This window comes from Phycomyces blakesleeanus, assembly GCF_001638985.1.
Source record: "Phycomyces blakesleeanus NRRL 1555(-) unplaced genomic scaffold PHYBLscaffold_5, whole genome shotgun sequence".
Taxonomy (NCBI): domain Eukaryota; kingdom Fungi; phylum Mucoromycota; class Mucoromycetes; order Mucorales; family Phycomycetaceae; genus Phycomyces; species Phycomyces blakesleeanus.
Genome location: NW_017265138.1, coordinates 1,962,503 through 1,986,039, shown reverse-complemented (window position 1 = coordinate 1,986,039; position 23,537 = coordinate 1,962,503). Strand labels below are relative to the sequence as shown.

The following is a 23,537-nucleotide window of genomic DNA, read 5'->3' as shown; positions in this document are numbered from 1 at the left end:
CAGTATTAGTAAGAGCACCATTTTGTCTTTACACTTGCTCTCTTCTTTTTTGAAAAAAAAAACAAAAAGACTGATATCTGGACAACAGCAACGCCTCAGAGATCACAAACAAGGTCCTTTGACAATTGATACTGTCAATAAAGATGGTCAGGAGTCACTTCAAAGTCTATTCGAAAAGTACGATATTCTGTCAACAACAACAAAAAAAAATTTAGTAATAATTATCAATTAACCTGCCTCTTTTACTTTTTCTTTGGTAGTCAAAAGATAGAGACGGTTCGCAAACAGAGTTTTTTTAGTGAAGAAGTTACAGAAGAAGAGCGCGACATTATCGCCCAACGCGTTGCCCTTCAGCAGCGGAAATTCGCAGAGTTTGAAAGGCGTGAAAAGAATCGCAAGTCTGTCAAAATCCGACAAATGTTTGATCATGTGAACGAAGAGGAAATCACAGAAATGCTCCAGGATTGTAACCAGGATGAGGTTTGTGTGTGTGTGTGTGTGTATATATTCTTTCTATGGCTCAATAATAAGCTTTTTGTTTGTTTGTTTGTTTGTTTGTTTCTTCTGCAAGGATGAGGTGATCTATCGTCTTACAAAGCCAGAGTATTTGACTGAGATTAGAAAGACAGTTGCATCAAACTACCACCATATCAAACAAGAGACAGGTAACACACACACACACAGTATATATGGTTATATAATACAATATAATATATAAAAATATAAAGAGAGAGTGAGAGAGAGAGATAGATAGATCTTTATAATTATGATATTCATGTCCTTTACTTATAGCTCCTAGCATGAATGCTGCTCAAAGGGTAGCCTATCAACAATTAATCAAGAAACGATCCGAGACACTCAAAAAGACAGCAACAGATATTGCCAAAAAGTATATAGAACGAGCTAGAAGCAACCTACATATTATATAGAAAATACCTTATATTAAATTAAATCTAATTAAATTAAATTAAATTAAATTAAATTAAATTAAATTAAATTAATATATATGTATATAGGCAATATCGAATGGGAGGTCGATTGGGACTAGACGAAGCACTTCAGCAAGTCCAGAACCATAATGTTGATCCAGAAAAAGCATTTGAAGGGTGGTCACACGCAAGAATTAGGGCTTATCAGATGATTGACCAGAATCCAAACAGTTATTATTATCGCTTCAATGCTCCTGGAGAAATACAGCGCAAAGGACAATGGACGGAGGCAAGTGAAGAAAGAGAGAGAAGAATTATTAATTGATCAAAAGATATCATACATAAGAGCTGTCAAACTCATTAACACCCTTTTATTATCAATACTAATATCGATATCAATATCTAGTTTGAGAAGAAATTGTTTCATCAACGATTGGATGAGGTGGGGGCTAATGGTCAATGGGGTATCTTTTCAATCAAAATTCCTGGTAGAGTTGGTTATCAAGTAAGGCACAGAAAATTCCAATCAATTTACAGAAGCCTTGATCTCCCCAAAATCGCACATAGCTATAGACTCACATTTGCACTCTTATGCATACACCTAGTGCTCTAATTATTATCGACTGCTGGTTGAAACCAAGAAGATCAAGGACCCAAACTACGTTATTGACGAGCGTGGAAAATCACACTATCTTTTTGACAAAAAGACCTCCACGGGACACATTGAAAAGGGATTTAGAACACACAACAAACCAGTCGAAAGTGTTTCTGATGAATCAGAGTCTGTGACTTCTCCAAAACCCTCTACCTCTTCTATATCCACATCTCTTGCTACTTCTAGCAATAGTACTACTACTACTACTACTACTACTACTACTACTAATACTAATGTCAGTAGTAGTAGTAGTAGTAGTAGTAGTAACAGTAGTAGTAACAGTAACAGTAATAATAGTAATAGTAATAATAATACAAGTACCATTCCCAAGGTTACTCCAAAGTCTACACCAGGACGCCGTACTAAAAAACCAGCACCTGCTCCAGCTCCAGCTCCAGAACCAGTTCAAGATACTGGCCCAGTCAAACGTATCACACGTTCTACAGCTCCACCAGTTGACCTTACTCAAAAGAAGAAAAGGCGCCGTGCATTGTATGATACAGAATCAGAAACAGAAACATCGTCATCTGAAGAAGAACAGGACAGCGATGACTATGATGAGGGTGGGGAGGGTAAATCCGGAGCAGCATCAAGACGATCATCAGCAAAAAGAAAGCCTGCTCAGACACAGCCTACTATTACACGGCGCCAAAGTAAGCGACGTAGACGACCTACGGCTGCAGCTATTGCGGCAGGGTTGGTAGATTCTTCATCCTACACATGGAAGGCTTCATTTGATACCAAGAAACATAAGCGTAATGATAATAATGAGGATGAGGATGATAATAATGATGAGGATGAGGATGATGAGGATGGTTCTGTGGCTGAGAATCATCCTTTGCCTGGTTTCATTGATCCGATCACACTTGAAGAAGTTGTGAAACCAGCTCTGTCTAAATACGGGCATGTTATGGGGTAAGATAACCAAAAAGATATATACATATATATAAATGCATTTAATGACTTTAATCTTTATTAAACAATGACTATAATGAATAGATATGATAGCTGGGTGCGATGCTTGACAAGCTGGGAAGGAAAACGCAATACATGCCCATTGACAAAGAAGCCATTGACAAAGAGAGATCTTGGTAAATTTCATTTGGTTTCATTTATTGTTTCAAATTTTTTTAGATATGTAATGTATGTACTAAATGTATTCTTTTGGTTAGTATTATTGGATATGGACAATATTGAGGAATTAAGGTAATTAAGACCCTCGTACATATAAATGTACATATATAGATACATCTGAAAAATGGGTCGTGCATTTCTAATTGTTTTTCATTTCGCATTTTATAGACATACTATTGTGAATTTGTAAACACAGATAACATACATTTTTCTCTTTGGAGTAAAGTAAAAGAAAAAGTAAAAGTAAAAGAAGAAAGGACTTAAAGTATATATAGATATCTGTGTTTCCTAGACACCTCCACCACTACGACTACAAAGGAATATATTTAGTAAATCATGAAAAATTAACAGGCCATTTTCCTCGGGAATGAATTGGGGAGCCTTGGCTGTGGGTGATAATAATAATAAAAAGAAGAAGAAGAAAAAAGGGAAAACTTACTCTACATCGCGTAATCCAATACCATTATTACGCTTTCTCCAATCTTTTCTAACACGCTCAAGGGTTTCTTGGTCACCAAGTTTTTCTCCTGACAGAACATAATTATTTGGCTGGACCGGCGATGTTTTGGACCTAGATATCAAGGCCGCACCACTAACCAATAAAACCGGAAGTACCCTAGGCCAGGTTTTTATATCTTTGAGAAAAATCACCTTTTACACTCTATCTTCAAGTGGGTTATTTACCAGAATTTTGGTGATATAATAGTTCCCTTGGGCATTATCAAGTTATCAAATATTCCAAAGGTTAGGCTATGATGACAATTAAGAGTATATGTCTTGAGAAGAAGAAGAAATGAAAATGCAAAAGAATAAAGGAATTCAAAAAAAAACAAAGAATCTATTAAATAGCCAAAGAAATAAAGAAAAAAAAAATATCCCTTATTTAATGCAATCCGAGCATAAATAAATAAATTAAATAAATATATTATATAATTAGATTAGATATATTGAAAATCAACTTGAAATTGAAACATCATTTATTCTCTTTTTGATTTTAATTCTTTATTTGGTCTTTAATGTCGCATTCATCCAAAGAATGGATTAAGCAACGAATGACTCTACTCAAACGACAGACTGGATTTTCATTTAGTCATGACTTGTTTATATCTGTATTACTGTGCCTAATGTCCGGCAGAGACAAGCATGCAATCCTAACAACACCTTCTCATCGTCTACCTGAAGTCGCACACATGGCAACACAGGTTTGCAAGAACAACATTGACTACAGATGGTAGATTCCAACCAAAACAATTTTTTTTATATTGGTATTGATATAGATCTGTCGTTGTCTGTTTGGATTCACTACTGCAAACATCACTTGTCATGCCAATCAATCCTCGGCTGATCTCATCCAAGCTCTGTTTCAATCTACTCAAGATGAAGAACATTTTCATCCAAAGGCACCAAGTACGTCTCGTGACCCACAAAAGCATCACAAGGTAGAAAGAAAAAAGGGGTTTATGCTAATATATTAGATTTGTGCATTGATACCTATTTTCTCTCTTAAACTCACACACATGTGTGTGCGTGTGTGTGTGTATAGACATCTGAAGAAGACCTGGATACACCAATTCACCCTATTAGTCCAGTAGATTTTACATTGTCAATGAAACGAGAACGGATGGCAAAAAGACAACAGATGGGATCTAGAGGGGATCGATGGGAAGCTGAGGAACCTAAACGGCCTCAGATAAATCGATTACCGCAGTGTATGATTGTTCAGTCTTTAGATCAAGCCAATCCAATCATTCAAGCTGCTCTCTTGGAGGTAAATTGAAACAAGGACAGAGAGACAAAAGCATCTATAGAACCGGATTCTTTTTTCTGATTCTTTTTTTTTTTCATTTTGCTTCTATAATGTACCTGTTGCCTGTGTCTATATCTGAGTTCTAATTGTTTTTTTCTTTGGTTTATTATAGTTGGTAGTGACCAAGGAACTCAACTTGGCCAATACTCGCTACAATCTTCCTAGACCATTCTTTCTATTGATTGTCTTGCCTCAAGACTACAACCATAGCTTAATATCAGCTCAATTGGTGAGTAATTTGCAAAAATTAATATATATTTATTTATTTTTTTAAAAAAAAAAAGTTGGATCGTATTTTTGTTAGTTATACAATTGGTGAATCAACCCAAACACTTCCAAGCTCTGGTCGATTCCACTTGGGCAGACGAGCAGCACTTGTAAAATCGGAAGAAATAAAACAGTTGGGAGACCGAGCAGCGGAAGTTCATATTGATATTGACATCTCTCGTTACATTCGGGATATTGTAGTGGGTGTACGAACACATCCTTTGGTTATTGGTGGACTAACAGCTCGTGCTTCTCAAGAATTAGTTCTTGTTACAAAGTAAGTTTAATAGTAAAGATACCAATATACAAAAAAAAATATATACATATAGATAAATAAACTTTTTTTTATATGTATATTTTTTTACCATACTTTATGTAAAAAACAAAACAAAAGGTCTTTGGCTGTGATATTTGGAAGAGATTACCTCACGCCAGATCTAGTTAGCATTGCAGCTGAAAAGGTGTTTGGTCATCGCCTAAGATTATCATCTACTCATCTCACGTCGGCTGATATTGTAGCCGAGATATTGAGAGTTGTGTATGTATCCGTATGATCTTTTATTATATATTATATTTTGTATTAATGTATACTGAGAATTCCTCGAGTAAATTGTGTTACTTTGTTGACTTGAATGTTGTACATTGTATCAAATGTTTTAAATGTTATTTTATTTTTTGTAAAGAAAAAAAGAGAGAATAAAATCTGAATTCCAGAATAATTATATATAGACGTTTGTATGTGTATATTAATATGAATATGAATATGAATGCGAATATGAATGTGTGAATGTGTGTATAAGTATTGATACGTATATATATATATATATATAAAATAAATAAATGAAACTACCATACAAAGGGGATCAAACGCTTGCGAGAAGCCAGCAGGATTTTCTCACTCTTCAACAGATTATCATAATACCATTCATGTGTGCGAGCTGCTCGGAGAGTAAGATAAATCATGGGGAAGAACTTAATCGATAGAGAAACCACGTTCTGACTGAGAAAGATCAGCCCAAGGTAGGTCAATTGCTCGGCAAAGTAGTGGGGAGCAACCGCATACTCGAACAAACCACCGCGGGGGAGTCGATAGGCACTACTGGTGCTGCTTTTAGTGTCTACGATGTCTTTACGGAGCTGTCTGAGCAGGTAATGATGGTATCCGTTCGTCGTTTCGCCGACGATAACCAGGATCAGGCCAGCAAGACCCCAGCCGAATGAAAAGACACTCGATGGCATTCGGCTGACAACCAATAGATCAAAAAATGATGTGGCCGTATAGGTGGAGCTGATTATAACTGTGGTAACGATATTGGTCTTGCCACTGTAGCGGTGGACCCAGATGACTTCAATCAGACGTTTGAAAAAATGGAGGAATGTGATGGTATGGATCCATTCAAAACGAGAAAAGGGCCAGTGGGGATGATCGAATGGCAGGGCACAGACCAAAAGGCTGGGAAGGTACATGGCCAACATAGCCCACCGGGTAGGAATTGTGTCAACAAGTCGATTCCCAAACTTTGAGTAAGGGGTCGGCTCTAATGTTTCTGTTGCGACGGCACTCAAGCACAGGCAAATGCCCAGGATAAATAGACCGACATTAAAAGAAGTCCATTCGGGTACGTAGAGCCCAATTGAAGTGATATAGGCCATTATAGCGACAACAGTAACAATACTAATAGTAGTAAGAATGATTAGAAAAGAAAGGAACCAAGGAGAGGAATATAATTCCCCTATTTATTACACATCTTATATAAATATATATTGGTTTCTACTCAGAAAAAGAGAAGCAATAGTAAAAGGGGGTTAAATATATATATATATATAATTATATAAAAATAATATAGGAAGATGGTACGAGTCTAACATTCTGGATGAGAAATATGATATCTTGTTCTTCTTCTTCTTTTATTATATATTTATTTATTTAAATACAATTTATCAACGTGTACTACTTGTACAGCTTATTGGCTATAAACTTTTTTTTTTAATTTTGTAGTTTAACGGAAACCACGAATCCATCCGTTAAGCATGTCAAGACCATGCTCAGGCTGGTCATAAGGAACCATGTGTCCGGCACCATAAACACGCAAGAAAGCAAAAAGTCCATCTTCTGTGGTACGCAATTCACCGGCCTTCTCACCAGTGATCTCAGAGATCCAATCTTCATCTTCTGCCGAGACGAACTCCTGCTGGCCACTCCAGGGCAGCTCAAGGGTCCATGCCTTGTTACCCATCCAGTTGCAGATGAAGTCTGCATCGCCTGCATAGATGAGAATACGGATCTTGTCCTCCAGAAGAGGAGCGATTTCATTCACATAGGGAAGCATCCAGTCGCCGGCCATCTGGAAACGGAAGTTGATTTGCATGTTGCAACTCTCGTATGATTCAGTCTGAGCTCCAACTGCCTTCTTGACGTCTTCACGGTTGAGGTAAGTCTGGACACTATCGAGGATCTCGTAGCAGAGTCCTCCTCCACCCTTGCAGTCCTCACGCACATCATAGGGGTTCTTTCCGGTCTGCTGGTAAGGCTGGATCTGGTCCTTGTTGCACTTCATCGCCGCAGGAAGACAGGCAAACACACTCTTGGACTTGTAGCAATTCTCGATCAGGCGGGCACATGCAGGGTATTGGGCCTCCATTTGATCGCAAGTCGAGCGGTCCAAGGTAGGGCCATACGAGTTATCACAGGCCATCTGGGCATAGTACTTGTACTGGATAAGAGGGTCAGTCAGACCGTTTCCGATCAACAGACTCTTTAGGTTGATGGTAGACAAGGTGGATGCTTGGGTCTGGAGACTAGCAGACAAGTATTCTCCGTTGTTTTGACGGTTGATGACACCAGCAATAGCAGGGATGTAATGGCCAGCATCTATATTATTATATATAAAAAATAATTAGACAATTAAAAAATTAAAAAATTAAAAAGGGGGGTTTGTGAGGAAAAAGATGACTTGCATGATTCACCCGAGATGTGGAAGTCAAGGTGGGAATATTCTGTAAAAATAATAATAATAATTAAATATTAGATATTTACACACACACTATATATATATGTCTCTTAAATGTTTATCCTTACCAGAAAACTCTTTGAGGAACAACTGCAAGAATGCATTAACATCCTTTGCTGCGGCAAGAGAGTTGGATGCACCTCTGGAGCCATAAGAGTAACCAACATTGATTGGCTGCAATGAATTGTGTTCGAACCAAAAAGTATTATATTAGTTTTACTTGTTTTTATAAAAATATATTGTTGTGTTACAAAGAAAAAGAAAAAGGTATACCTGATCAAGGAAGATCACATTGGCATTGTTGTTCCACGAGTATTTGTTTGGGATGGTGTCATTGCCAGGAAGATTGACAGTGCATGGACTATATAAAATACAAATACATAAAGAGCAAGTCATTCAGTTAATTAGTTAATCAGTTGGTTGGGTTGTATTAGTGTATGAATCAAAATTGCTGCGGACTTACCCAAGTTCCATGAAAAGACCAGTCAAAGACGAGCAACCAGGACCACCATTCAACCAGAGAACCAAAGGATCTTCTGCAGGCTTATCTCTGGACTCAAAGAACCAGAAGAAAAAGTGCTTGTCGTCATCGACATCAAGATAACCACTGATCTAATTACAGCAATAGCAACAAATGACGAATTAATCATTTATTTATTTGGTTAGCCAAGGTACATAATCTTATTTGTTTGATCCTTACTTGGCGAACATCAGGGTCACAGAGTGCTGGTTCCTTGTAACGCATGCCGTACTCTGGGAATGCAGGGTGGGTGAATGCCTTGAAGGAGTCTTTGATCGAATGGCGCGCTTCGTCGATTTTGTCTCCAAACATCTTCTTGGCGGTCTCAATGGATCCCTGGACAGAAGATTGAAGGATATCATGAACGTTGCCCCATGAGGCGGAAAGGTCTCCCTGCTGCTGGAGTACAAGTTGAGGCTCTGCCACAACAGCGCTTGCCAGAATAGCAGCTCCAATTGCCAATTTTGCAATAGAGGCAATAGAAGGCATTGCTAGTAAGTGGTAGTAGGGAGTGAGGTATAAGACTGAAAGAAAAGAAGAAGAAAAATAGTAAAAAGCGAAAAATAAACCGTCAATCAAAAATTTAAAAGAACAAAATTTATATATATATATATAAAATTTCCTTTTATTTTATAAAATATAATATAAAAAAATTATACTAGTCACCGATTTAAATCATATGTGTCGTACAGGATTTATAACCTAGAAACAAAAACAAAGTTGAGACGATTGGAAGATTTTATTGGATAAATTCTTTTGATTATTATTTCTTGGATTTATAAGAAATCATCACAATTTTTGAAACAAATTAAAGATTGGTTCAAAATATCACTAGACATTTATCTTTAGTTGCCCTAGACTTCTTCTTCTTCTTTCTTCTTGATAGTCTTGGGTTAGAAACTTTGCTATAAAGGTACATCAAAGCATAAGAAAAAAAAAAGAAAAAAAAAACCAAGAAAATCTTGACAAGGACATATTAATATTCCCTTTTTCGTTTTGTGTAGCAAGATTGATAATACAAAAACAAAATAGGAAATTCGGTTGCCTTTTTCCATTCTTCTTCTATATCTTCTTTTATTTATTTGAAGCCTACAAGAAAAATAAAATAAAAGGTATCTACATATTGGGTCTATATAAACAAAGAGGTAAGGGAGCAAGAAGGAACAAGGAACACGGTAAAATTTTTAACGACGGGCATTTAATGATATCGTATCGTATTGTTTTTTTGCTAATCTGGCACATTCCAGATATGCTTTGTTTGTTCTTTTGATAACAATCAAAGCTCTTTTCACCAAACAAACAAAATAAAACCTTATCAAAAAGGAGGAAGGGCTAAATTTGACAAAACGATAACGTCAAATGTAATCATTGACTCTCTTAACCATATCTACTGTTTTGTATGGGATATGTATTGGAAATGAAACATAAAGAGTTATCACAGACTAGGCGAACAAAACCTGTGCTTTCCTCAAAACTCCAACCCGTGTGCACTTTAATATTAACAGCCGTGTTAGAAGGCCCCCTTACTTGCTGATACAAATTACAAGACGAAATTAGACAAGGTATGAAACAGTCCTTTCTAGAGTGCTCTTGGGATCAACTAAACAAAGATCACCAAAAATAATAATAAATTTCATTAAAGAGAATGGAAAATACTTGTTTACTTAATACAATTTAGCTATCGATAGTATCTTAGACACTCTTAAGAAAACTACACAACGTCTTGCACTATTTGATAGGTAGATATCTGTAACAAAGTGTTTAGCAATTTCTCCATTTCTTTTCATGCTTTTTAGGCTATTCCAATACCTGACACATTACACGTAAGCACACGTACGTACACGCAATTATCTCATATTGTGCACTGACGTCAGATGTGGTTGCGTATCACACATACTTGTAATAGGTTTGGCTGAAGCCATCAGCTTGAAACTATATAACAATTATCCGAATAAGCAGACCCCTCCCTTTTATTTTCGGCGATCCTACGCGGCCGACGTTTCTACTTGATCAGGCTATACCCGAGGCCCGGTGTCTTTCTCTAATCCTCCAGGGCAAAATGTTGTGTCCTGGCAACTACAATATATTCAATTAGTAGCCCTAAATTTAGACCTACTTGGCCATAAAAAAAAAGGTACATTGCATAAACAATAGCTGGCTATGCAAAATATCATTAGGAGCTGTTGTCAATAAATTGTGACGCAAACTTGTTTGATATTTCTACTATGTATTGGCCTTCTTACGTGCATCATGCCTTTCTCTTTCTCTTACATGTATATTGCCAGAGCTTGAAAGCACCAACTAGTAACTGATCCCAACCAATTCTTTTTTTCTGCAAAGCACAAAATAAAGTCTTTATACGAACATTAAGTACCCTTAGGGGCCAGATAAAGTTACTCAGTGCCGAAAAAATAAGTTCCAGTTTGTGGTTCGGTAGAATCAAAATGTCGTCTTCTTAGGATAATCAAATTGCATACACATTAAATGGTGAATATGCCGATATATTTGTGCAAGTTTTGCTTTCCAATCTCCCCTTAACCACATACATTGAAGAATGGTTACAATCTTAGCATTGGCTCTAAAAAGTTTCAAATGAAAGCATACCAGGAAGCAATATCCTATGGCTTATATATTAACGCCAATATTCATGAAATACTGTAAAAATGTTTATATACACTATGCATAAGTACATAGTATTAATGACATCAATTTGGAGCTTTATATCACACAGTATTTTTGCGAAAAGACCAGCATGATCAAGCACTGACAAATGTAATTGGATTCGACAATATTCAAGAACTTCACGCGGAACTCTTAAATAGATATGTTAGCCAAGATATAAAGATGGAGAAGAGCTTATTCTCTGAGTCGATCAATATATTCAGAGTGAGCATACGATAATGATATCTAACTTACTTTGACAGCTTACATCCTTTTTTTTAGGGCGTAAATGAAAAATCTGATCGCAAAGCACTTGAGTAAAATTCCATAATTTATACGAAGCTGTCGATCAATTGGGTTCCAGGATAATTGATATATTGATAAACCTGTAAGGACAACATACATTACTCAATAAAATGTTTCTGTTTGGAGGTCTAACCTATAATACATAATATAAACAAGTTACCTGGCAATATTCTCATAGATGAAGAGGTCAAAGAGTTCGAATTGGTAACTAATCATCTAGACAAAATTCTCATTCCTCTATTTCATGATCCAGAAAAAAAATTGATGTACATATGGTAGGCGAAATAACGCAAAGATCATCAGATTATCATGTCAAAATGCTAACAGGCTAACAGGCTTTCCATAACTAGGCTAAACAAAGCAACAGAGGCATCGGGTAATAAATACCCTGATGGGTGTAGTAGCATTGTCAGCCAAAGACAAGTTGTTCATTCTACTGTTGATATGCATCTGGACTTGTTAAGGTTGTGTACATTCGGCTAGGATGCTATTGGTACTTAAGCTATGGAGCATATCGTTTTATTACATACAGCTGGTGAATTGGGTATTTGTTGTTTGCTATTGCGAAATGCACTTACATATTATATTCTTTGGTATAGGACATCATGTGGCTGTATATCTGTGCACATTGCATGACGATGGCTTTTATGTTGTCTTTGAAGTTGGTGATATCAAAGTTCCAAAATCAATCCTCGAGCTGCCTGGCTTCATCATGAAATTGGATGGCATAAAACAATTAGCCAATCTTTATGAGTACTCCTGTGCCAGAAAAGACGACGAGACAGTCATTTCCAAGCCGAAAATACTCTCACCAAATAATACTGAAATGAGTACTATTATCAATACTCGCATCACTTTCTTTATCAGATGAAAATTTAAAAAAAAAGAAGTTAATATAAGCAGCAAAAACACTATATACTCTTCAGTAATCAACAAACTTCTCTTTTGGATTATTTTTACAGAAAGGCTTCTATTCCTCACACCTTTCGATTTAAAGATGTTTCAATTGAATTTATGGACTGCATTGATTCTACTGCGATATACGAGCTTCATTAGCCAAAAAAAAAAATAGACAAAAGACAAATATTTGATGGCACAGAAAACACCATACTTCAAATCTCAAGCACACACACACAAAAATAAATAAAGAAAGAATCCCTTGTATACCTTAATCTACCTAAAAACCCCGTTTGGGCATTTGTTACCAAAAATGGCACTCTGATCATATCTATAAAAGTGATAGGAATAGAGAGTTGTTTTGTCCGGCGTCCGGGGATTACACAAGCACATATCTACACACACACACATTTGCACACATTCATATGCACACTCCTCTTTCTTTCCATATATATACATATATTAACATCTGGGGGGTAGACAACTGAAAATATTTAATCAAAGATGAAACAAATTTCCAAAAATCCAAGTCGTATCATTGGATTAGGTTTTTTTTTTTAAAAAAAAAAAGAAAAAATATTTATGATTAACTGGTCTTCTTCTATTTGCCAATTAGATTATGAAAATCACCCTTTTGATCAAAGGAACAGTATCTATGAGCACCTGGATTTTATATAATATGCATTTGAACCAAGTTTAATTCCTTTTTTCTTTTACTAAAATAAAAAGTGCGGACCGTTATAAATTAATTCTATTGGCCAAACTTATTTTGCTCTTTTTTCATCTTTGACTAGATATTTTACGTCTGTCTACCCCATATTTTTTACTTGGTTTTTGAATCTTTTCAGAACCGATTTTTTTTTCATCTCAGACATAGTAATATTTTAGGTTCCGTTTGAAATAGTTTATTTGCAGACAAGCTCATCTTTAATTTCAGGCAGCTTCTTTATGGGGGTTTTTTTTAATTAGCTTTATTTACCGTAGTGTATATTTCTACTCAATAATTTTTTAGCATGTCTGATCCCTACCCCCCCCCCCCCCCTCCCCCCATCCTTTACATTTTTTTATATAGTAACTTTTCTAATGGTCTTTGTAACATGTGGGAGTAAGATTTTAATTAGTCAATTGCTTGACAAAGGCAAAGATAAAAACATTTGGCTTCTAGGCTACAATTGAGTGCTTATTCACTTTTAATTTATTTTCCTAAAGGTCTGTGCCTATCTCTTTTTTTTTAAAAAAAAAAGATGATCATCAAAGGAAACTGTCTTAATATATCAACCGAAAAATGGGTAGTATCCTCAAGAACAAGAAAAAAACCGGTTGTTCGTCTGATGGTTTGGCCTTTCGAAGCAGATGTTGCTCTTGTCAGATACTGAAATAATATATATATATATATATTATTCTTTTGAATTTCGTGCTGATTTAGCTGTATAGTGTAGCTACTGTTTTGTTTTCTAATAATGATTCTTGCTGTAAGCTCTATTCAAGAATGAATTTGCCTTTTTTTCTCTTGATTATAAGCCATATCTTGCTTAACCTGAAAAATCCTCCTTACTCTCAAACCAAAAGATTTGATGATCTGAATGGCAAACTTTCCATCATCCATACAAAATCTTGAGTCACATTAGAGACCGTCTTAGTGAGACGGTGGGCGTAGTAGCGGTTATGGTAGTGGCTATGGTAGCTGGCAGCCGCCTCTATCTCGGAATACAAGAATGAACAATAAAGCATGAACGTTAAGAGGCAGTGCATAGTAGGCCATTTATCAGAGGACGTTTAGCAAAGAATAATAAAGCATCCTCTTCTTCTCCATTACTTTGTTAAAAACACCTTTTCTTTCCCGTTTTCCATATTTTGACAGCAGATTATCATCCCCCTCTCATACGCCTAACCAATTAAATCAATCTTATTTGAATTATCCTAACTGTTGGATTGGATATCTACCTATTGTCCCCTGTTACAAAGCCTCCATTACGGGCAAAAGATTTGTACTAGCTAGTAACCTGGGCATATACACCATACAATTGGAACCTTCTTCGTCATAATAGTATCGTAACAAAGTTGCATTGGCTCTTACAAGCTACCCTGTGTGTGTCAATATGATCATAGTAGGTTTATCCGACTTCCGGGGATCACGCAAACACATATTTATCCACATTTATCCACATTTTTACGCACACACCTCCTTGACGTCATCACCTCCTGCCTTACTCCTTCTTGCCACACTCCTCTTTATTTCTCCCCTTTTTTCTTTTCTTTTTTGTTTTTGTTCTTTTTTTTTTTTTAAAAAAAAAGGTCATAGAACAAAGCAGTCATGGTGAGCAAGGAGGTCTCACAAGATACTGTTCCCTTGACACATCGTCTTGGTGAACAAGACGAGGACCTCCCAATGGACCTCGGAACTGTCCAAGATATCTTTAGTTTCTCTTTCTTTTCAGGTCGTCCCTGCTTAAACCTTTTTATTGCGCTTCTGTGGGACATTGGTTTGCCTATATTACTGTATCACTTATTACGGCCGATCATTGGCCAAGTGCTGGCCATGGTTGTAGCATCCTCCCCACCTCTAGTCAGTGTTCTGACGTGAGTCTATACTTCTTATCAGCAAAACAATAAAAAAATTAAATATGCAAAAACTCTTGGTATTTATTCAGACGAATGGCAAAGGAACGAAGGCTCGATCTTCTCGGCTTAGTTGCTGGAATTAGTTTCCTCATTACTGGCATTGTGGTATGTCATCTTTTCTCTTCTTTTCTTCTTCTTATCTATATATATACAATAGCAATAATGGTAATTATAATAGTAAGTCTCCCCTTTCAACATTTTACTATTGTATTCTCATATTTAAAGAAATAAAAAAAAGTCTATTGCTGAGCCAAGTGAACAAGTGGCCACAATTTGTGAATCCATAACTCCTCTTATGGTTGGCTTATTCTGTCTATTGTCTCTTGTGCCAATCCGTTTCGGATCATTTGAAGTCCGACCATTGGTGTACCAAATTGCAAGTCAGATTATGCCCCGTCAAGAAGCAGACGAAGTTCTTCAGGCACACGATGACCAACGACTCGGAAATACAAAACCAAAAACAAAGGCTCAAAAGATGGACTGGTAAATAACAATAAGAGACTATCGATATGATATGGTCTTTTAATTTAGTAGTGATCTATATATATATGTATATTGATTAATTGATAAGCTTGTTATTATCAACAGGCTCTACACACACGCAGCAAGATTTAGAACAGACATGAGAATCATGACTGGTGCATGGGGAATGATGTTGGTTATTGGTTTTGTGGTCAAGGTTATCGTAGTCGAAACAGGATCTGACATTGGACATGCCCAGCTGGCTGGATACCTGATTTTTGGATTGATTACAATATGCATGTCTTGCTTCACTTGGATATATTCATCCTTTGTCAATAGTCACATATGTCAACAAGTCGCCTTTTGGCGTGAACATCCCGAAGCACCACCACCACCCAAGGCAGAGGCAGCCCTTAATCTTAACTGGGGTGTGAATGCAGCCTCCAATGCGTTTGGTCAGGCAATGGGCTAATGTCAAAAATTGAGACCTTTACTTTTAGGGTTATTTTTCTTTACTTTTTACAAATGAGATGTGTAATTTTATATATGAATACGAACACAAATACAATTACAAAATGCATAGTAGAAATAGATACATAGATACATAGATATATAGATATATAGATGCGTCTATGTATAGTATAAACCCATGGCTATTCTTTTTTGTTTTGTTTGTTTATTATATCAATTCGCCTTGTTCTCCTCCATGAACAGGCAATCGACTATCAAATTCTTTCTTGGCTCTTTGCCACCCTCCTCCTTGTTTGTGAACCAATTCAGTGCCATCGTAGGGATCCTTTTCTTCACGGAACCCACGTTTCCGGATCTGGCGAGTTTTCCAATATGCCCAATGAATACTTTGGGGTACTCCCAATGCCTTTTCTTCTTCGGCTTCTTCGGCTGCCTTCTCCTCAATAGTAGGTGGTGCCATATCAAGATATGACTTGTACATAGCCGATGGACCAGGATACTTGATCTTGTCAGGTCCATTATTATTACCACCACCAATACTACTATTATTATTATTATTGCCCACGGCGGGCCCTGTGTTATCCAACCCTTTACCGCGACGACCGCGGAAAAGAGGATTAATTCCGGGCTGACCTCGGTTTTGTGACTTGAACCCTTGATCTTTGTTGAGATTACTGTCCATTCCATCTGTAATAACAGCGTCTTCTCTCTCACGGTGGCTCATGTTTTGGTAGTGCTGGCTCTGGCGCCACGCCATTTCAATTCCAGAATCTTGCTGGGTAGTATTGACAGGCTTTTGAACAGGCAGTTGCTCTTGTTGTTCTTTAGGAACCGTCTTTTGAGTAATCATTGTCAAAAGACGAGTACACAACTGTTACAGATACACATGCACAAAGATTGGAAAATGACGGGTTTTTTTAAATATATATATATGTAAGTTCAAGGGTTAGTGTAAATAATAATAAATAATCAGCTTTAAAAGCTTATAACCCACAATAGTATGACTGGGAGAGTTGTCCATAAATCTCTTGGCAACCAGTTGCAGAGCAAGCAAGAGCTTCTTGGCTAATAACCTTCATATTGGATACATAAATACATATAAGAAAAAAAAAGTTGATTTAGACTTCTTTTAATCTACAAACATCAAAGAAAGAAATTATAACTTACTGAACTGGCTTTCCACGAAGTGATTTTGGAAATACATTTTTTGGAGTACCTCGAAGTGCCATTGACAGTTCATCAATAAGCTTTTTTTTTTTACAAGTGCGCCAGAAATAACACAAAAATCAGACTTATTAATGCCATCAACAACAACCAAGAAATAAACACACACAGCTCTTACCATATCAACCAACCCTTCTGCAGCCTGCATGTCTCGAATTTGGTCTTGTAAAACAATTCCCTCCAACTGTTCAAACAAATCATTGACAAGCCCCTATAGATTTTGATATTATCATTATTGATTTTTTTTGTTTTTTACGTGAGAAATAAAAACAGAACTTATCTGCACAAGACTACCACCCCCCGTCCCTCTCTTTCTCTCTCTTTATTTCTTAGCTCTTGATCCCTACACACACACACACACCCCTACTCCTCCCCTTTCAATTTGCCCCCCTTTTACCCCTTCCATTCACCCCTTTTTGTTCTTCTTCTTTTTCCTCTTCTTTATTTTCTTTTACTCCTGCCCCCCTTGTTTAAAGATACACCTTTTTTGTTTTAGGTTTTTTTTTTGGTTCATATTCATCTTAATAATTAAAAAAAAAAAGAAAAGCTACGATCTTATATTTTTCTTTATTACTTACAGAAGCAACGCCAAACCCGGTTCCGAGAGGTGAACCGTTCAAAACATCGACAGAACAAGAGGCAATAGATCTCGCCTCAAGATTAACCGGAAACTTGTCTGTGCCATTACAGTCTCGCATGCAAGTACGCCACCTTGCAGCTCGTTCGAGGTATTGGTTTGTAAAAACCTTGTTGTCTTTTGTAGCCATCGTACTCAAAAGAGCCGGCAAGGTGTCTTGGTGTGAGTAACGAAAAGGATTAAAAGGCACCAATTCGCATGGGTTGCCTGGTCCAGATACACCCAAGAATTGTTCATAGCTTTCAAACACACATGGCCGTACACAACTATCCATGAATTCCTTTTTTATATATTTATATATATATATATATATATATATAGAAAAGATTAAAATGAAATTAAAATCTAGTTTTAATAATTATATGTTTAGTCTTTACTTACTTGGAGAGTTGCGGCAGACACATTTACAGCAGGTTTTGGAAGAGTAACAGCGACAGGAACAGAGGGACGATCCTCAATAATGGGAACGGGTGGTCCAAACTCATCTTTTACGAATAATTCTTTCTTGATTGGAGTTATTCCTCCTCCTCCTCCTATACCTATACCACCATCTGGTTCTTGTTTTACATTGTGTCTTTCCGGATCTTGCTTGATCGGGACACCTTCTGCTTTAGAAAACAACGCCTCAGTTTGGCGATCAAGACACCTCAAATAAACCCCCCCTAGATAAGCACACAGCACACATATAAAAGCAAGAAGAAAGCGGTGCGTATATTAGAATAGATTGTTATACGCCAATAATGTCAAATACATACATATATATGTTAAATTACATTAAATTAAATCAAATTAGAATAGAATAAAATAAAATAAAATAAAGCAAAAAGGTGTACCTTGATGTTCCATCAACATGTGAGTCCAAGTTTTTTTGTTAGTCTCGTGGGCTTCTGCTGTCACCAAATAAGACGAGCTTCCTATATGTATATATGTATATATGTATATATGTATATACAGATTTTAGGGACATTCATTTTTTTTGTATTATAACTCTTGAGGATTCTAAAGAGAATTCAAACGTACCTTTGAGTATCATTTCCAAAAACACTTCTGTAGGTGGATCTGAAGGCTATCATGGCAGTTTCAAAAAAATATTATTACAAACATATATACACCAAAAGAAGAAGAAGAAAAAGAAAAAGAAAACTTACTTTGATAGGAGAAATTGCATGCATGCAGGTGCACCATCCACTGTCTAATAACATGTTCTTGAGTTTTACACACAAACACACACAGATATATATATATATAAATGTATATAGTTTTTGTTTTTGTTTTACCTGAGCGCTTACTACGTTTCAAGTACAAGAGATTTGTGGTACGCTCTTTGAGGAAATCTGGATGATGAAGTCTTGATTCGGATGTAGGTGTTTTAGGATCAAGGCGATGCTGGCAACCGGCTTGGTAATAGAATTCGACGGATTTTGTTGTAGTTTGGTTGGGATGAGCCAGATCTGCCTTGGTCTATGATATTAAGGCGGTTATTACAGATAAACAATTAAGAATCAAATAGTTGTATAATAGTTCGAGTTATTAAAGAAAAGTTAAGATTTGGTTGTACCTTCATGGGAATGTTAGAAACCAGCAAATGATTTATATTGTAGTATTGCTGGGCCAGATTGATCATGGCCTGATGAAGATCATGTCTTCCATTTGGTACGTTGTAGACTGACAATGTCAGTTGTGGAGATATCTAAGATAAATCAATAATCATTTTCATTTAATTATGAAAATGAAATGAAATGAAAATACAATACAATACCTGGCAAGGCAACATGTCTGTAAGAGATTCATTACTCGGAAGTAGCCTCAGTACATCCACCTGTACATGTTTGATCCTATGCAAATCAGAAAAAACAACAACAACAAGTCATTTGGCGTTTCATTTCATTTTACCTATGTGTATATGTATATGTATATGTATGTATGTACATATGCACATATGTATTTCTTTTTTTTAAAAAAAAAGAATATTGTAGACTCACGTTGATAGTTTGTCAGGCGCCAATGTATGCAATGCTTCAAACACAAGACTCTTCAAATTGACTGCTTCCTTGTCGTCTTCATTGTCTCGGTACATGTATCCGACCTCGTCTGGTCTTTTGCGTAGGATTACGAGGACGATTCTAAACCGCCGCCATGGAGGTAGAGGCGGCCCTTTGTTTAACAAGAGAGCCATAAATGCGTCCTTGATGGCCGCCGCCAGACGCGGTTTGTCACTAGGCAACAGAGGGCTGTTTGGTTGAGCAGCACGGAAACCATTAGAGACTTTGACAAGACTTTGATCGATATCTCGCCATGAATTAAGTACTTGGGTTTCTTGTTTGGCTACAAGCACTTGAACCTATTTTATTTTATTTTATTTGTTTTAAAAGTTTATTTCTTTATTTCTTTCTGCATGTATATTTATTATTATTATTATTATTGTATCTGTAACAGTAATGTAAATGTTGAAAAAGAAGAATGATCACGATCATTCTTGTAACATGCAATATATATATATATATATGCATGCATGGTTGAGTTGGTGTATTATTGAAAATTCGCTTACGGGTGCATGATCTGGTCTACAAAGATCCCATGCAATTCGACAAAATCCTAGTGTACCATCTACAATTGATGACCATAATGGGAATGGTGGTAATTGTGCTGTGATTTATGTGTCAGTTTTGCTGATCATTATTGTTGATTTGAAGAAACTAGACGTACGTAAACCAGTAAGATTAGGATCTGGAGGGGCAACAGTTAATGATATTGTAGATGGATGACCATCCAGCACCACAATTGTACGTGGTTCTGTCATTGATAATTGTGTGGTTTAATAATGTCAATCTGTATATATATATATATTATATATATAAAAGGCCTTGCTATTTTATTTTATTTAATTTAAATTTTATTTAATTTTTGTTCAATGCAAATTGAATTTAATAAAAGCAAAGTCGTCACTGTGAACGAAGTTGGAGGATATCTTTGCAAGAGATTGAGTGTCTTTTGTTAAAGAAAGTTGACTAAAGCTATTTGTGACAAGTAAAGAATTGTCTAAAGATATCTGTAAAGAAGTACAACTTCTTTAATGCAATCTTTTGTATAAAATTATTTATAAGCTTTTTTTTTGCTTTCTTCCCTTCTCTTTATAGATACGAGTTAATGAAGAGCCCATTTATATATCTAATATTAATTACAAGACCAAAAATATCTTTCCAATGTAACGACCAAATAAATAAATAAATAAATGTCTCATTTAATATCTAATATTTAATATTTAATATTTAATCTGCCAAATGTCTTTAAATTTATTTATTTTTTTTTAAAAAAAAAACAAAGCGTCTTTACTATGAACATGAATATTATTAATATCAGCTTCATGCTCTTCACTGTCTCCAATTCGATAAACTCTTTTTGGCCTTTCTTTTTTTTTTAGTGGTGGTTGGATTTACAATGTTTTGTCAGCTAAAACAGCAAAGGGATTTTGTTTTTCTTTTCTTTTTTGGAAAGTGTTTCAGTAACCTGCCGGTTTTTATTTTGGTTTTATTTTGGTTTACCTTTAAGCAGATCGTCTAAAAAAAGAAATTAGGCGTATCTATCATCTAGGACACTCTCTCGAAGACATTTAGAGATACATGGAGATGTAATAGGTATAGATATATAGCAGCCATATATCCATAGAAAGATTTTGCATGTACGATTAAAGGCTAGAATCAAGGAATCAAGGAATCAAGGGATGTATTTATTGCTTTATTTTGTGTTTATTTTCTATAACAGGCCTCACACACATCTTGTTGTTATTTTCACTTAAAGTAAAAATAAAAGATAGCACATAGGAGAATTGGGGGTTAATATTGAATTTGTTTTAGAAGAGGCGTTGAGCTTATTGTTGGTGCATAAAATAAATAAACAACAAAAATAATAGCAGTGGAAATAAGATGTCCAAACTGTTTATTGATCGAGACAAAGTCTAGTTATTTGATCGTCTGTTTGACCTTCAATAGTGTTACGGCTGTCAGCTTATTTTTGGATCTGCATACACATCTGTACACATACACCCATACACCCATACACCCATACATACATACATACACAGAATCACAAACTGTTTTGCCACCACAGAAAGTGTAATCATCACCCCTCTTTTCTCTCTCTCTCTCTCTTGGTTTTATAGCACAGCAATATTTATACTGTGAAGAAGAGTATAATATATTATATTAAGGTATAGTAAAGTCTGTGATACTTCTAATGATTATAAACACTAATTTTTTTTGGAAAGTATATAAACTACTGTCAAATAGCTCTCTTTCTTTCTTTCCAGTTTTTCTATTCACCTTACTCAGTTAACTCCTTCATCCCATCTATAGCACAATGCTTATCAAGCCTTTGACCGGAGAGTACAATCTCAAGCTGCGTCCTCACCAGATTGATGGTCCCACCTCTCCACGTGAATTTGCTCACTGGAACATGGCTATGCGTAAATGGCGTCGCGAACAATCCGAAAAGGCTCCAAAAGATGATATTACGGCTGGTCATGATGTACCATCTCTGGAGGTAAAAGAAAAATTAATTAAAGCAAATTGTAAATATTTCGGTTAACATTTTTTCTACTAAATATATATATATAGTGGGTAACAGCCAGCTATGTTCAGCCACATGTAATGGCTCACGATCTGTTCTTGTACGATTACAAGACCAACACATACACCGTTGACCGCTTTTTGAAAGGTAAATTGAAATATAGATAGACATACGATTTGCGTGTGTATTTGTACGCATACATTTTATTTTACTTTATTTTATTTTCTGACCCTTGTGTATATATCTTACTTTGCATCACAGATACCGAAGAGCGTTATGGTCAAATAGACTCTGTTGTTGTAAGTTAGCGCCAACCACCCCTCATATTCCCCCTTTTTCCTTTCCACCCCCCTTTACACCTTCTCCTTTTACTCTCCTGAATTGTCTCATTCAAAGAGCCCTGAATAACGTCTTTCTTTTTTTTCGGTAACGAAGATTTGGCCCTCAGTCCCCAACATGGGATGTGACAGTCGTAACACAGAAGACTTTTTCCGGTGCCTTCCCGGAGGTAGGACAGCATTGTTATCAAAGGTACAATAACAAATACTAATCAACAAACAATACATACACATATATATATATATCTTCAGGTACATTTGGAACCCGTGGTTTAGTCGAACAGTTCCACAAGAAAGGTATCAAGGTTCTCTTACCTGTCCTTGCTTGGGATAATGGCACCGTAAGTCAAACCCTAACAGCCAAGTCCGCCTCCTCCCCCCCCCCCCCCCCCCCCTTTTTTTTTTTTTAACTTTATTGAATATACAATTCTTAAATTATATATTTCTTTAATAGAGAGACCCTCAAGCTGCCTGGAGTTATATCCTTCCAAGACTCTTTAGTAAGCCTTTTTTTCTTTTTGCTAATCATTACTATCGGTGATTACTTACCGATGATTTGTCTATTCGTGAAACAGAGGAGTACAATGTGGATGGCATGTCCAGCGATGTTTCGTTTATCACGCAAGATTACTGGCTCAATTCGCTTGCAATTGGCCACCCACTTGTGCTTCAAGCTACAGCACACTCTTCCGAGTCAATGAGCCGAGGCCCGGATGAAGATGACACAGCCGTAAGTATCAAGAATTATGAATTGAATTACAAAGACACTAATGATTTAATTATATCTTAGATCCTGCGCTATAACACTATGGATATGGGTAAGTTATAATATGATGTCTATTGAGCTCAAGTATTTATAAATTGTCTTTGTATTTTTTTTATTAATAGCCAAATATGACACTAAGCTGTAAGAAATAATTATAATAATTATGCACTCATGCATGCACAATGTACTCTTGACCGACATATTTTTTTTTTCTGCATTTCTTGCAGCCGTGTGCCTACTATTGCATCCCGTAAATATTTTGAG

At 36.2% G+C, this 23,537-nt stretch overlaps 9 protein-coding genes across 9 annotated transcripts in view; 4 read left to right on the top strand and 5 right to left on the bottom strand.

Annotated features, from left to right (window-relative positions):
• Nucleotides 1-2,859: 2,859 nt before the first annotated feature.
• PHYBLDRAFT_180313 (hypothetical protein) lies at nt 2,860-3,557 on the bottom strand. Its single transcript, XM_018438294.1, has 3 exons — nt 3,403-3,557; nt 3,158-3,334; nt 2,860-3,028 (listed from the first exon to the last, which is right to left on the bottom strand). The coding sequence occupies exons 1-3, from the start codon at nt 3,435-3,437 to the stop codon at nt 3,007-3,009; spliced, it is 234 nt and encodes a 77-aa protein (XP_018295126.1). The 5' UTR covers nt 3,438-3,557; the 3' UTR covers nt 2,860-3,006.
• Nucleotides 3,558-3,734: 177 nt separating this feature from the next.
• Nucleotides 3,735-5,346, top strand: PHYBLDRAFT_68105 (hypothetical protein; the record flags this gene model as incomplete). Its single annotated transcript, XM_018441886.1, has 6 exons — nt 3,735-3,920; nt 3,996-4,157; nt 4,262-4,486; nt 4,638-4,754; nt 4,810-5,069; nt 5,187-5,346. 6 exons carry the CDS (start codon nt 3,735-3,737, stop codon nt 5,344-5,346), a joined length of 1,110 nt encoding a protein of 369 aa, XP_018295125.1.
• A 292-nt stretch (nt 5,347-5,638) lies between these two features.
• PHYBLDRAFT_165578 (hypothetical protein) lies at nt 5,639-6,445 on the bottom strand (the record flags this gene model as incomplete). The annotated part of the gene is made up of 1 exon (XM_018435263.1): nt 5,639-6,445. One exon carries the CDS (start codon nt 6,443-6,445, stop codon nt 5,639-5,641), a length of 807 nt encoding a protein of 268 aa, XP_018295124.1.
• A 146-nt stretch (nt 6,446-6,591) lies between these two features.
• PHYBLDRAFT_158069 (hypothetical protein) lies at nt 6,592-8,886 on the bottom strand. Its single transcript, XM_018433727.1, has 6 exons — nt 8,504-8,886; nt 8,267-8,415; nt 8,077-8,164; nt 7,872-7,977; nt 7,751-7,789; nt 6,592-7,664 (listed from the first exon to the last, which is right to left on the bottom strand). Exons 1-6 carry the CDS (start codon nt 8,810-8,812, stop codon nt 6,793-6,795), a joined length of 1,563 nt encoding a protein of 520 aa, XP_018295123.1. The 5' UTR covers nt 8,813-8,886; the 3' UTR covers nt 6,592-6,792.
• Nucleotides 8,887-9,507: 621 nt separating this feature from the next.
• On the bottom strand, nt 9,508-11,389 carry PHYBLDRAFT_165576 (hypothetical protein; the record flags this gene model as incomplete). The annotated part of the gene is made up of 8 exons (XM_018435262.1): nt 9,508-9,607; nt 10,221-10,255; nt 10,345-10,399; nt 10,440-10,503; nt 10,595-10,774; nt 10,870-10,901; nt 11,014-11,136; nt 11,253-11,389. The coding sequence occupies 8 exons, from the start codon at nt 11,387-11,389 to the stop codon at nt 9,508-9,510; spliced, it is 726 nt and encodes a 241-aa protein (XP_018295122.1).
• A 385-nt stretch (nt 11,390-11,774) lies between these two features.
• PHYBLDRAFT_165575 (hypothetical protein) lies at nt 11,775-12,161 on the top strand (the record flags this gene model as incomplete). The annotated part of the gene is made up of 1 exon (XM_018435261.1): nt 11,775-12,161. The coding sequence occupies one exon, from the start codon at nt 11,775-11,777 to the stop codon at nt 12,159-12,161; it is 387 nt and encodes a 128-aa protein (XP_018295121.1).
• Nucleotides 12,162-14,433: 2,272 nt separating this feature from the next.
• On the top strand, nt 14,434-15,850 carry PHYBLDRAFT_158068 (hypothetical protein). The gene is made up of 3 exons (XM_018433726.1): nt 14,434-14,914; nt 15,048-15,292; nt 15,398-15,850. Exons 1-3 carry the CDS (start codon nt 14,843-14,845, stop codon nt 15,741-15,743), a joined length of 663 nt encoding a protein of 220 aa, XP_018295120.1. The 5' UTR covers nt 14,434-14,842; the 3' UTR covers nt 15,744-15,850.
• Nucleotides 15,851-15,950: 100 nt separating this feature from the next.
• PHYBLDRAFT_68110 (hypothetical protein) lies at nt 15,951-20,403 on the bottom strand (the record flags this gene model as incomplete). Its single annotated transcript, XM_018441887.1, has 15 exons — nt 15,951-16,613; nt 16,737-16,815; nt 16,910-16,989; nt 17,085-17,177; nt 17,545-17,883; nt 17,985-18,265; nt 18,437-18,517; nt 18,624-18,669; nt 18,752-18,795; nt 18,881-19,064; nt 19,162-19,293; nt 19,363-19,438; nt 19,586-19,944; nt 20,152-20,249; nt 20,310-20,403. 15 exons carry the CDS (start codon nt 20,401-20,403, stop codon nt 15,951-15,953), a joined length of 2,649 nt encoding a protein of 882 aa, XP_018295119.1.
• Nucleotides 20,404-21,959: 1,556 nt separating this feature from the next.
• Nucleotides 21,960-23,537, top strand: part of PHYBLDRAFT_68111 (hypothetical protein) — a gene marked incomplete at both ends in the record, with an annotated part of 4,527 nt that continues 2,949 nt past the window's right edge. The window contains 9 exons of the mRNA XM_018441888.1: nt 21,960-22,142; nt 22,217-22,316; nt 22,431-22,468; nt 22,605-22,677; nt 22,760-22,848; nt 22,962-23,007; nt 23,083-23,237; nt 23,298-23,325; nt 23,396-23,414. Of these exons, the coding sequence (XP_018295118.1) occupies nt 21,960-22,142; nt 22,217-22,316; nt 22,431-22,468; nt 22,605-22,677; nt 22,760-22,848; nt 22,962-23,007; nt 23,083-23,237; nt 23,298-23,325; nt 23,396-23,414 (731 nt within the window). The remainder of the gene's footprint in view (nt 22,143-22,216; nt 22,317-22,430; nt 22,469-22,604; nt 22,678-22,759; nt 22,849-22,961; nt 23,008-23,082; nt 23,238-23,297; nt 23,326-23,395; nt 23,415-23,537) is intronic.

Excerpts from the sequence above, each read along its gene's own strand:
- PHYBLDRAFT_158068 (XM_018433726.1), top strand. The coding sequence starts at position 14,843 with ATGGCAAAGGAACGAAGGCTCGATCTTCTCGGCTTAGTTGCTGGAATT. Across the intron at positions 14,915-15,047 it reads TCCTCATTACTGGCATTGTG|TCTATTGCTGAGCCAAGTGA; the intron begins GTATGTCATCTT and ends AATAAAAAAAAG. Across the intron at positions 15,293-15,397 it reads AAGGCTCAAAAGATGGACTG|GCTCTACACACACGCAGCAA; the intron begins GTAAATAACAAT and ends TATTATCAACAG.
- PHYBLDRAFT_180313 (XM_018438294.1), bottom strand. The coding sequence starts at position 3,437 with ATGCCCAAGGGAACTATTATATCACCAAAATTCTG. Across the intron at positions 3,335-3,402 it reads ATTATATCACCAAAATTCTG|GGTACTTCCGGTTTTATTGG; the intron begins GTAAATAACCCA and ends AACCTGGCCTAG. Across the intron at positions 3,029-3,157 it reads ATTGGATTACGCGATGTAGA|TCGTAGTGGTGGAGGTGTCT; the intron begins GTAAGTTTTCCC and ends ATTCCTTTGTAG.
- PHYBLDRAFT_158069 (XM_018433727.1), bottom strand. The coding sequence starts at position 8,812 with ATGCCTTCTATTGCCTCTATTGCAAAATTGGCAATTGGAGCTGCTATT. Across the intron at positions 7,978-8,076 it reads ATGTGATCTTCCTTGATCAG|CCAATCAATGTTGGTTACTC; the intron begins GTATACCTTTTT and ends AATTCATTGCAG. Across the intron at positions 7,790-7,871 it reads GTTCCTCAAAGAGTTTTCTG|AATATTCCCACCTTGACTTC; the intron begins GTAAGGATAAAC and ends TTATTTTTACAG.